The sequence below is a fragment of the Saccopteryx bilineata genome, chromosome 2, assembly GCF_036850765.1.
Source record: "Saccopteryx bilineata isolate mSacBil1 chromosome 2, mSacBil1_pri_phased_curated, whole genome shotgun sequence".
NCBI lineage: Eukaryota > Metazoa > Chordata > Mammalia > Chiroptera > Emballonuridae > Saccopteryx > Saccopteryx bilineata.
Genome location: NC_089491.1, coordinates 10,817,318 through 10,829,651, shown reverse-complemented (window position 1 = coordinate 10,829,651; position 12,334 = coordinate 10,817,318). Strand labels below are relative to the sequence as shown.

At 46.3% G+C, this 12,334-nt stretch overlaps 1 protein-coding gene across 3 annotated transcripts in view; it reads right to left on the bottom strand.

Moving 5' to 3' along the window:
* The window catches only part of NR6A1 (nuclear receptor subfamily 6 group A member 1), a 229,277-nt gene that overhangs the window by 20,837 nt on the left and 196,106 nt on the right, over positions 1 to 12,334 (bottom strand). For all 3 annotated transcript variants that reach the window (XM_066256239.1, XM_066256240.1, XM_066256241.1), the window contains one exon: positions 11,806 to 12,048. In XM_066256239.1, the coding sequence (XP_066112336.1) occupies positions 11,806 to 12,048 (243 nt within the window). The remainder of the gene's footprint in view (positions 1 to 11,805; positions 12,049 to 12,334) is intronic.

Below are 12,334 nucleotides of genomic sequence, written 5' to 3'. Positions count from 1 at the left end.
TTGTAAAAAGCATCCTTTAAATAGTACTTGCCTCATGAAGAATTACAACTACTAACAGTATTACCTTCCTTGTTCATGGAGCGCTTGGTATGAGGGGCACAGAGAAGAAACCCGGGATTTTGCAATTATAGAAAGGCTCTGGTGTCTGGCAAAGCTTTCTGGAAAAGACAACTTCTGATTGAATCTTAATGGATGAACAAGATTTATGTAGGCAGGAAAAGGGCACTCCAGGCTGAGTGAACGGTGTACAGAAAAGCTGCCAGGTGAAAGTTAGCATGGAGTGCTCTTTCTGGGAATTTCCAAGTGTGCGTGTGTGTGTTTGTGTAGAGTAGCAAAGGTGAGGCTGGAGAGGCCAACTGGGGCCAGATCACAGAGAGCCTTGAATGCCAGGCGGAGAGCACAGACTTTCACAGAGGAGCCCGGGGGTAAGACAAGAACGAGGAAGAGGAAATAGGTCAGGTTGGCATTTAAAAAAAATCTGTGATCGGCACTGTGGAAGGTAGTTTGGAGGGAGTAAGAGGACAAACTAATGGCATCAAAAGAGAGCAAGTTGCTCTATAATATACCTTCTTGAAAAGAAGTTACCATGAAGAGTGTAGAAAGTCCTTGGGGCAGGGTTGGTTGCCTCGAAAGGTGAGGGCTCCAAGAATAACACTCAGTTCCTGTGGCAACTGAAAGGCTAACAGGAAATTCATTTTCCTTAAAGCAGACATCATTCTTGGTATCCTTAGTATACACTTCAGAATTATACAAATTTATGTCTAAATCCTGTTTCTGCCTCATCTATATAATTACAGACAGGTTTCTTCATATCTCTGAATAAAACTTCAAAATAAATAAAATTTGCTTAAGAATAAAAAGAGGCTATTGGGCCTGACTGGCGGTGGTACAGTGGACAAGAGCATCAACCTGGGATGCTGAGGACCCAGATTCATAACCCTGAGGTCGCCAGCTTGAGCGCAGGCTCACCAGCTTGAGCAGGGGGTTGCTAGTTTGAGCGTGCGATCATAGACAGGATCCCTTGATCTCTGGCTTGACCCCAAGGTCACCTGCTTGAACAAGGGGTCACTGGCTCAGCTGGAGCTCCCCGGTCAAGGCACATATGAGAAAGCAATCAGTGAACAACTAAAGTGCTGCAACTACAAGTTGATGCTTCTCATCCCTCTTCCTTCCTGTCTCTGCCACTCTCTCTAAGAAAAAAGAAAAAAAGAGGGGCTACTGGAACTTGTCTTGTGGGGGTATTATAAGGATTTTATATAAAATAATACAGCTAAAGCACCATACAGCCTGGCTTATATAGGTACTTAGTAACTAATCCTTCCCTCTCCCCAAACTCTTTTCTCCGCACACAGGAGTGAAAACACCAAGGTTCCAGTCTCAATTTTGCTAGAGCATAGAAGACAACATAATCTTCTTTATTTAAAAAAATATATTTTGGCGATTTAAAAAATTACTTTAAATTGATTTTTAAAGGGGGGCAAAGGAGAGGGGGAGGTCAAGGAGGGAGAGAGGGCGAGAGAGAGAGAGAGAGAGAGAGAGAGAGAGAGAGAAACATCAAATTGTTATTCCATTTATTCGTGCATTCATTGGTTGATTCCTCTCTGTGCCTTGACTAGGGATCAAACCCACAACTTGGCCATGTTGGGACAACGCTCTGATCAACTGGGCTACCCGACCAGGGCTTCACACAGTCTTCTTCACAAGGCTGCTGTGACTTTACAGTGAGAAACATACACAGCCTGTGTTAAGGCTAAAAGCATGCCAGTTCACCTGGGAGCTCTCTTTCAACCTGATTTCAAGTTCTAAAAATCCTTAAAATTCCAGCTGTTTCAGGGTCAGTGACAGTCTTCAGGCTTCTATTTCCAATACTGACATCTCACACGTCTTTGCTTCAGCTCACAGGTACAGACCAAGATCACTGGCAGGAGAACACCAAATATATTTCACTTGAAATCTCACTTTAACTGACTTAGGGAAGGAATTCAATTGCTTTTTCCTCTATTTAAAGAGCCACAAACCTTAAAGATTTATATCTTGGCAATTTCTTGTTCTGCTAATTAAAGGGTCATGCTGTCCCTCAACCCAACCTATAAACCCATGAGGATTAGTATCACTTCCACTGAATGGACGGAACTAAAGCTCAGGTGACAGAAACGACACAACAGGCTCAGGCTTGGAGTCCAGGCTGTCAGACTAAGGCCAGCCTTCTCTTCATTGCTGGTACGTCTCATAGTGTGTGCATCCCACTGGAGAGACAGAGTTTTAGGTGCTGCATCGGTGAACTCTTAATTATACGTTTATCTTTTTTTTTTTTTTTTTGTATTTTTCTAAAGTTGGAAATGGGGAGGCAGTCAGAAAGACTCCACATGCGCCCGACCTGGATCCACCCAGCACGCCCATCTGGGGTGTTGCTCTGTTGTGACCAGAGCCATTCTAGCGCCTGAGGCAGAGGCCACAGAGCCATCCTCAGCGCCAGGGCCAGCTTTGCTCCAATGGAGCCTTGGCTGCGGGAGGGGAAGAGAGACACAGAGAAGAAGGAGAGGTGGAGGGGTAGAGAAGCAGATGGGCACTTCTCCTGTGTGCCCTGGCCTGGAATCGAACCTGGGACTCCCGCATGCCAGCTGACGTTCTACCACTGAGCCAACCAGCCAGGGCCTACGTTTATCTTAACATGCATTAAAGAAATACTGATTTCCCAGCTGATAAAAAATATTTTTTGAAAATTAACTTTGATTTTTTTAAAGTTGATTTCAAGAATAGAAAGTGAATAGTCCTGGCTTAGTCAGAGATGGTAAAAGCTGTCAAGACGGCCTGAAGTGTGGGAAACAATACAATGTGCCGCAGTGCCTGTGTAAAAACAAAAACTTGGGTCATGTTCCAAAGCCTACGATGTACTCACATTACCTTATTTGATCCTCAAAACTACCTGGCAGGTATATATTATTATTCTATGCAGTTCAGAGATGAAGAAACGGAAGCTCAGAGAGGTGAAGGGACTTGCCCAATAGTACTCAGGAAAGAGCGGACAGAGCTGGGATTTCAGTTTGGGTCTTCTGCCTCTGGAGCTGTGCTTGCCCCGTGAAGCTGCACTGGGCTAAGAGCAGTATTTCAGGAGGGCCGAGTCTTTCTGGTAGTGAACTGGTTAAAAAGAAACAAACAAAGGGTGTTTGGGAACAAAATTACAGGAATGGTTCTGCTGCCCCTCTAAGCTGAGGCAAGGGGCACCAGCTCTGGCTCTTCTAGCTGCTCAGAAAGCAGACACTTTTCTGCTCTGGAACATGTTCTACCATTCCTCACTCAGGCCTGGACAGCCAACCAAACCCAGAAACCAGAAACATGACTAAGACACGAAGCTAATGACATCAAGGCCCCGCTGAAAACCTGCCACTGGATCCCGCTGGTCTGCGGGCGAAGGCCAAGCTCCCTAGCTTTGCATGTAGGACCCTCTGTGATCTGGTTCCTCGGGGCTCCCCATCCTCGACTCTCGCCACAGCTGTTCAGGACCCACAGAGAACTGTTCATTAGTCCTTGGACATGCCAACTGTTTCACGCACTTGTTGCCCCTGCTCAGAAAGATACTTCACAGCAGAAAATTCTGGCAGCACCACTTGACCCACGTGATTCAAGTTAACATGACAAACAAGGGGACAAACTTATACCCTGAGCTCTGAACAGACGCACTGACAGGACACATGTCACTTTTGCGGCATTCTCGCCAGAAGTGCATAACCTGAATCTCATCATGAATATCTAGATGAGGAATAGTTTACAAAATGTAAATTACTTGTTTTCTTCAAAGCTGACAATGGTAGTAATGACCAAAAAAGGCTGAGAAACCACTTCAGATTAAGATTAAAGAGCCATAAAAACTAAATGTAAGGTATTGGCAACTAAATTAGAAAAAATAAATTGTTATAAAGGACATTGAGACGATCAGTAAAGTCTGAATGAGGTCTGATAATAGTGGCTATGTTAGAAGTAAACCCCTTTTTTTTTTTTTTGTAAACCCCTTTTGAGGTCTGTAATTTACTCCCAAATAGTTTCTATCACCCCCTTTTACCCTGAGAAGAAGGAGAGAAGGGAGAGGAGGGAGAGAAGGGGGAGGAGGGAGAGAAAGGGGAGGAGGAAGAGGAGGGAGAAGAGGGGGAGGAGGGAGAGAAGGGGAGGAGGGAGAGAAAGCAGAGAGGGAGAGAAGGGAGAGAGGGAGAGAAGGGGGAGGAGGGAGAGAAGGGGGAGGAGGGGGAGGAGGGAGAGAAGGGAGAGAAAGGAGAGAAGGGAGAGATGGGAGAGAAGGGGGAGAGATGGGAGAGAAGGGGGAGGAGGGAGAGAAGGGGGAGGAGGGAGAGATGGGAGAGAAAGGGAGGAGGGAGAGAAGGGGGAGGAAGGAGAGGAGGGAGAGGAGGGAGAGATGGGAGAGAAGGGGGAGGAGGGAGAGAAGGGGGAGGAGGGAGAGAAGGGGGAGGAGGGAGAGAAGGGGGAGGAGGGAGAGAAGGGGGAGAAGGGGAGGAGGGAGAGAAGGGGGAGGAGGGAGAGAAGGGGGAGGAGGGAGAGAAGGGGGAGGAGGGAGAGAAGGGAGAGAAGGGAGAGATGGGAGAGAAGGGGGAGAGATGGGAGAGAAGGGGGAGAGATGGGAGAGAAGGGGGAGGAGGGAGAGAAGGGAGAGAAGGGGAGGAGGGAGAGAAGGGAGAGAAGGGGGAGGAGGGAGAGAAGGGGGAGGAGGGAGAGAAGGGGGAGGAGGGAGAGATGGGAGAGAAGGGGGAGGAGGAAGAGAAGGGAGAGGAGGGAGAGAAGAGGGAGGAGGGAGAGAAAGAGGAGGAGGGAGAAGAGGGGGAGGAAGGAGAGGAGGGAGAGGAAGGAGAGGAGGGAGAGATGGGAGAGAAGGGGGAGGAGGGAGAGAAGGGGGAGGAGGGAGAGATGGGAGAGGAGGGAGAGAAGGGGGAGGAGGGAGAGAAGGGGGAGGGGGGAGAGAAGGGGGAGGGGGGAGAGAAGGGGGAGGAGGGAGAGAAGGGGGAGGAGGGAGAGAGGGGAGAGGAGGGAGAGAAGGGAGGAGGGAGAGAAAGGGGAGGAGGAAGAGATGGAAGAGAAAGGGGAGGAGGGAGAGATGGGAGAGGAGGGAGAGGAGGGTGTGGAGGGAGAGGAGGGAGAGATGGAAGAGAAAAGGGAGGAGGGAGAGATGGGAAAGGAAGGAGAGGAAGGAGAGGAAGGGGAGGAGGGAGAGAAGGGAGAGAAGGGAGAGGAGGGAGAGGAGGGAGAGGAGGGGGAGGATGGAGAAGAGGGAGGAAGGAGAGAAGGGAGAGGAGGGAGAGGAGGAGTCATTTCTAAAAAGCTCTGCAAGTCCATAAGGAGCTTGAACTTCGACCCCTTCAAGAGTCTGTCCCTGAGATGTCTCTGCTCTGCTCCTGACCTGGTAAAGTATACGGAAACACCACAGGGTCACTGCTTCACAGTGCCGCTCTATAAACACGAACCTCCTTCAAGAAGCTTTCTTCAACCTTTTTAGAAATTTAAACTAGTTAACTAGCAAGTTATGAAACAATAAAGTGAAAGGGATTTTAAATTTTTTCACACAATTACTTAACAGATACGAATCTCTCCATAAGGCTCAGTTTAGCTCTCTCTTGCCTCTGACAATTTTAACAGTATTGCAGCCTTATCTGCAGTTTCACTTTCCCTGGTTTTAGTTACCCGTGGTCAAATGTGGTCAGAATATCGTCAGTTTTAAACTGCACTTGTTCTGAGCGGTGTAATGACACCTTGTGCTGTCCTGCCCAGACGTGAATCATCCCTTTGCCCAGCGGATTCACGCTGCCCACCCCATTAGTCATGCTCCACTCACTAGACCACATTCACGTACCGTATTTCCCCGAGTATATGGCGCTCCCACGTATAAAGACGCACCTTAATTTTGGGGCCCAAAATTTGAAGAAAAAAAAAAGTAGTATTACATAAAGTTATTGAACTCAAGTTTTATTCATCATAACATTCACACAACTCCTCATCACTGTCAAAACTCTCATCCATTAAACAGTTTGTCCTCATCTGTGTCTGATGATGAATCTCTGTCTTAAACAATGAGCGCAAAACCAAGCACAAAAAAGCAGGAAATGCAAGTAGAAAAACTACAACCACTGTATAAGACACACCCAGTTTTTAGACCCCAATTTTGGGGGGGAAGGTGCATCTTATACATGGGGACATACAGTAACTTTTATTATAGTATATTGTTGTAACTGTTCTAATTTATAAGATTAAATCTTATAGGTATGTATGTACAGAAAAAACCTAGTATGTATAGAGAAGTTAGCACTATCCACAGTTTTCGAGCATCTGCTGGGGGTCCTGGGATGTATCTCCTGCAGATAAGGAGACCATTCTATTTCCCCATCCCACTTGCAGCTCTGGCTCCCCACCAGTCAGGCATCACACCAGGAAGCATCCTACCTTAACTGGCTTATCTGCTGAAGGACACAGAGAAAGGAGGGCTTGGTCATGGCCCAAGGGGCTCATTGTCTAAAAATGGGGAAACAGACAAGTTAGGGAAACAGCAAGTTAACAGACGAAGATAACACAAGGTGATCAGGGCTACAGCAGAGGGCAGAAAGATTGTGGAAGCCCAGGAGGGTCACCTGGTCGGGGGAGGGCGGCAAAGAGGCTTCTTAGAGGATGTCACAAATAAAAGATGAGCCTCGAAAATAAAAATGGGTATACAGTCAGGTAAAGAAGAGGGGGTAGAAAGAAAAGGGGGGTAGAATATTCCAGAAAGAGGAAATCATTCGTGCAACGCCCCCAAAATGGAAACATTTGGGCTTAAAAAGCTGGGATGGATGCAGATTGTGTGGGGGGAGCAGCAAATAGAAAAGGGAAGGGATCATGTGCTGCAGCCAGAGTCAAAGGGCCCTGGAAAAGCACCCCCGTGAGCCCCACTTTATCCTGAAAGCCTCAAGACAGGAAGAAATACGTGTTTGGGAGTACTGGGATAGCAATAGGGACGGACAGACAGGGCCCAGCCTCCACTCACTACTCTTAAAAGCTCCCTGCCTGGCCTGTGGTGGTGCAGTGGATAAAGTATCAACCTGGAATGCTGGTCGCCGGTGGGGAACTCTGGGCTTGCCAGGTCAAGGCACATACGAGAAGCAACTACTGTAAGTTGATGTTTCCTGCCCCCCCCCCACTTTCTCTCTCTCTCCCTCCTCTCTCTGAATCAATAAATAAAAATAAAATCTTAAAAAAAAATCTCCCTCACTGTCTTGCTAATTATTTTCATAAACAGTCAGCTTCCAAGTCTGAAAAGATATCTATAACCAGAGATGGTGGACAACAGAGGGCTGGTTCAAACATGGTAGAGGCATTTCTTTTTAACAATTTTTAAATTTTGAGACAAGTTTAACCCTGGCCAAGTAGCTCAGTTGCTTAAGCATTGTCCTAATATACCAAGGGCACATATAAGAATCAACCAATGAATGCACAGATAAGTGGAACAAAAAACTGATGTTCCTCTCTCTAAAAATCTATTTAAAAAAAAGAAATTGAGACAAGTTTAGATTTACAGAGTTGCAAAAATATGTAATATAAAGAATTCCTATATACTCTACTCCCGCCTTCCCCTTCTGTTAACATCTTACATAACCAAAGACTACTCATCAAAACTAAGAAATGGACTTTGGTACAATATTAGTAACCAAGGTACAGACTGTATTCAGTTTTCCCCAGTTTCACTGATGTCCTTTTTCTGTTGTAGAATTTAACCCAGTATCCCACATGGCCTGTAGCTGTCATGTCTCCAGTCTCCTTCAACTGTGACAGTTTCTTAATTTCTCCTTGTCTTGTGTGACCTTGACACTTTTGTAGAATGTTTGTAGAATGCAAGTTATTTTAAAGAAGGTCTCTCAATATGAGCTTGTCTGATTAGACTGGGAATAAATCTATTCGTGTGTGTGTGTGTGTGTGTGTGTGTGTGTGTGTGTGTATCGAGGGATACATAATTTCAGTGTAAACACACTGATGTCAACCTTGATTGCTTGGTATTTTATCAGAATTCTCTATTAAAACTTATTATTTTCTCTTTGTAATTATTAACCATTCTGAGACTATACAAACATTGTTTCTGTCTAAACCTATGCTTTCTTTATTTTAGCGTGCATAAGTGGATCTTGCCTGCAGCAATTATAACTGTAGTTTTCTAAAACTAATTTTCTTTCTTTTTTTTTGAGAGTGACAGACCGGAAGGGAGAGAGATGAGAAGCATCAATTCATGTTGCATCACTTTAGTTGTGCATTGGTTGCTTCTCATACATGCCTTGACCAGGGGGCTCCAGCCAAGCCAGTGACCCCCTTGCTCAAGTCAGTGACCTTGGCCTGGTGAGCCTGTGCTCAACCTGGTGACCTCGGGGTTTCGGACCTGAGACCTCAGCGACCCAGATCATCACTCTATCCACTGCGCCACTACTGGTCAGGCAAAATCTAATTTTCTATTTCTCTCATTCCTTCTTTTCTTTTTTAAAAAAATTTTATAGCACTTTCTGGACCACAAGATGCTCCAGGCTTATCTTCTATTTTCCCTGCCACAGCCCTAGAATCAATCAGTTCTCCAGGGAGTCCTGATTTTGTTTATTAGTATTTAGAAACAAAGATCTGGGTTCTAGGTATGCTCATTGCTATTGGGGTATCACTGCTTCTAGCAGCTCTCAAAGGACAGAGCTAGAAAATACATGTATGAACACTAAATCATGCATCTACACACATCAATATATATATTTTTAATCAGTCTATCTGAACGTGACTCCATATGGATACCTCTGACTCCAATCTGGCACCAGAGCTTTCTTCTAGCCTTCCCCTTCCTGATTTATGACCTTCTCTGATGTGAGAAACCTGACTCTCATTATCTGCAGTATGTTCAAACCTAGAATCCAAAGAAAGTAGTGACGAATTCCTAATGCATAACTCTGAGAGAAACAAATTTACAAACTAGGATACTTTGTTTGTCTGCAGCTCTTTTTGTCCTCAGGCTGACAGTATACAGTCAAAGCGCTGTTTTTTCAAGGTCAGCTCCTCCTTTCTTCGCATTCCCTTCAGTGTGGCCCCGTGATTTATTTGTATCGGTGAGATTCGTCTGTCACAGCCTGCATTCTATGCACACCCCCACACACTCCATATACAGGTTGCTCAAAAAAACAAATCACAACTATATCCAGTAAAGTTTGTGGTGTCTAATTTTATAGGTTTTGACAAATGCGTAAACTGATGAGTTGGACATCACAGTTCCGTGCAGAACAGTTCCATCACCCCGATATTCCAACGGCAGCTGTAGTTCTACCTTCACTTTCCCAGCACCAGCCAGGAGGTGGCAGGGTTTCTCTCCGAGAGGCAGCCCTCACCAGGAGCTGAGCCCACCTGCTCTGCCTGCCACAGGGCCAGGGAGGCCACTCCCCCCTCTCATTCCTCACGGCACCCTCTGGCTATGGTTAAACAGGTTAGAGTTAAGCTTCTTCCCTAAAATAGGTCTGTTTGGCTGGAAGCCTCTGAATCGCAGGCTCCGCCCGAATAAGCAGGATGATTCATCTGAGCAGTCAAGGAGGCAACCCATCGATATACTGTGACAATGTCTCCACAGTGAGGGCAACAAAGGGAGATGAAAAAACCAGAAACCAACAAATCAGGTGAAAGTGGGTAGATGACCACAGACACTCTCTTAAAGACATTTCTTGCTTGATATTGGTGGGTAGTGTGGACCAAAAGTGGGGTTCTACAGACAGTGACCTCACAAGGTGATCTGGTCATAAATTCCTAACTGGGCAGGTCATGGTCAGTAGTCACGTCCCAGGCACATTACCTCTTCAGTAAAAGGTTTACCTTTGCCTTAAGCAAGCCCTTGTCCATTGTTTCTGTGCATCTAGATTAACACACCTTGGAAATAAACTACCCTCAAGGGAGCACATCATCTTAACTACCCTGTAATTCAATCCACATGACCACCCGCAAGACAGCACAGAGTCCTAACTCCCCTGGGATCTGCCTCACATTCCTCCTTCATCTCAGAATGCAGACAAGAAACTGCGACTGTTCCTCTCCAAGCCTCTATCTCCTTCTTGACATCTTGCTTCCAGGTGCACCCTGTTTTTGGCTCAAATTTTTATAAAAATTCTCCTGAAACCTGTATAATTTTATTAACCAATGTCAGCCCAATATATTCAATGTCAACTATAAAAAAAAAAAAAAAATGTCCGCCCTGGCCTGGTAGTTCAGTCGGTTAGAGCATAGGCCCAGTACACCAAGGTTGCAGGTTCGATCCCCAGTCAGGGCACACACAAGAAGCAACAAGTGAACGTACCAGTAGTGGAGCGAAAAATGGGTATTTCTCCCTCCCTCCCCCCCTTCTAAAATCAATTTTTAAAAATCTCCACAGGTTTGGCCATTCTTATGCCAACACCAACCCTAAATAACAACCCAGTAAACCGTTTCACCTCCCGAAACTGCACCTGTAAACTGAGGGTAACAGTGACAGGGTTGTGTGTATGAGATAATGCATAGAAAGTGCACAAGTGTTTCTGGTACACATGGTGCTCATAAATATTAGCATTATAAATAAATTATACATGATCTAAATTTATCTCAATGACTTCCTGTATCTCTCTTACTTTTTTTCATAATGGACAAATTTTCAGTAGATTTTTCTTGTCCCACACATAATTTTAAAAATCTGAACTATACCTGGATGTCTGCATTCATTAATGCTATAAACCAGTTTGAAGAGTTCACTAAACCTGACTGATGCCCACCCCTGACACCACTACCATGAACCCCTAACACCTTGCTGGGCAGTTGTAGACACTGCCAAATTTAATCCTCCACAGAACTCTGACGGGGAAGTACTGCCATACCACTCTGAAGGGAAGCTAATTGAGCATCAGGGATAGAAAGCAAACTGCCCAAGGTCACAGGGCTGGTCTGTCACCAACCTCTGCCTCCAGGGCCTCCAGTCCTACTGAACTACCAAGGCCAACGTTCTACCCCCACCTGCTTTCTTAGCCTGACTTGTTTTCCCGGTAGGGCCGGTACAGTCGACCCAAATCTTCAACCTCAACTACTGGTGCTGCCCGGTAGCCAGTGTGCCACCAGCTCCTGCCAGGAGAGCTACTCCCACGTCTCCCCATCTTATGCCATCGCTCCCCCCCCTGTCGAATCCTCACTGCTTTCTTTGCACTCTTCTAAAAACTTTCCAGGTGGCTTTTCTGCTTCCTCCACCCCAACCCCCAATCTATTCTTCAAAGCTGTCCCCCTGTAAATCCTCTTACAACATCTGTTTGTTTATGTCATCTCAGGCTAATGGCTCCTGGAAAACTTCCCAATAAATTCCCAATTCTTCGCCCACGTGGATGCAGATTCCTGAGCACGCCTAGCCCCAAGTATGCCATGGTTCTGGCAAACAAAATGATATCACATGCAGGACCTACTGCCTTCCTACCTTTCCATCTAAATCCCCACTTGCTGCCATCATGCCGAGAGAAGAACTAATGGAGCATATTAATCCCAGTTAGGACTTCATTGTTACTGGGGTCCTGCCACATGGAGCCTGTGCATTCATTCTCACAGCATGCTTAACATCTCACCAGTCTCTCCCCATGTAGTCCGGGAGGTCCCTGCAGTCAGGAAGTGTGCCAGCTTCAATTCAGGGTTGTGAGGATGCAGCACAAGACCTGGCACAGGGTGCAGGACTGGGAAATGAGTAACCCCCAGGCTGAAGAGCGGGCACGGAAGGCAAAGTGAAGAGGGAGAGGTGGTAACACAGCCACAAGCACCACTCACCCTTCCGGTTCATCCCCATCTGGAGGCATTTGAGCAGCCGGCAGTACTGGCACCTGTTCCTCTGCTTTCGAGACATGACACAGTTCTTGTCACGGCTGCAACGGTACACCCGCTTGTTGCAAATGCTCCGCTTGAAAAACCCTTTGCAGCCCTCACAAGAGATGATCCCATAGTGCAAGCCTGTGGCACGGTCCCCACAGATGAGGCAGCTTCGCTGTTCAGCCCGGTCATCTGGAACAGAAACTGAACGTACTTAAGTTAGAACACAGCGGAACAATGGCTTTAAACCTGTAGTTCTAAAACAAGTAACTCTGCTCTGGGTAGATCAAGGGTCTAGCCTCTGCTCTCCAGGGTCACTGGCAAATAGGAAACATCTCTGGAACCCTTGTGCTAGGAAGAGACCCCTGCACCTACCTGCAGGTACCACAAATACAGCCTATCACGCACACACGCACACTCACACACACACACAAATCTGTGGTGCTCCTCCCCCTGGGTTTCATCATCACCTGGACTAGTATTCAAGTCA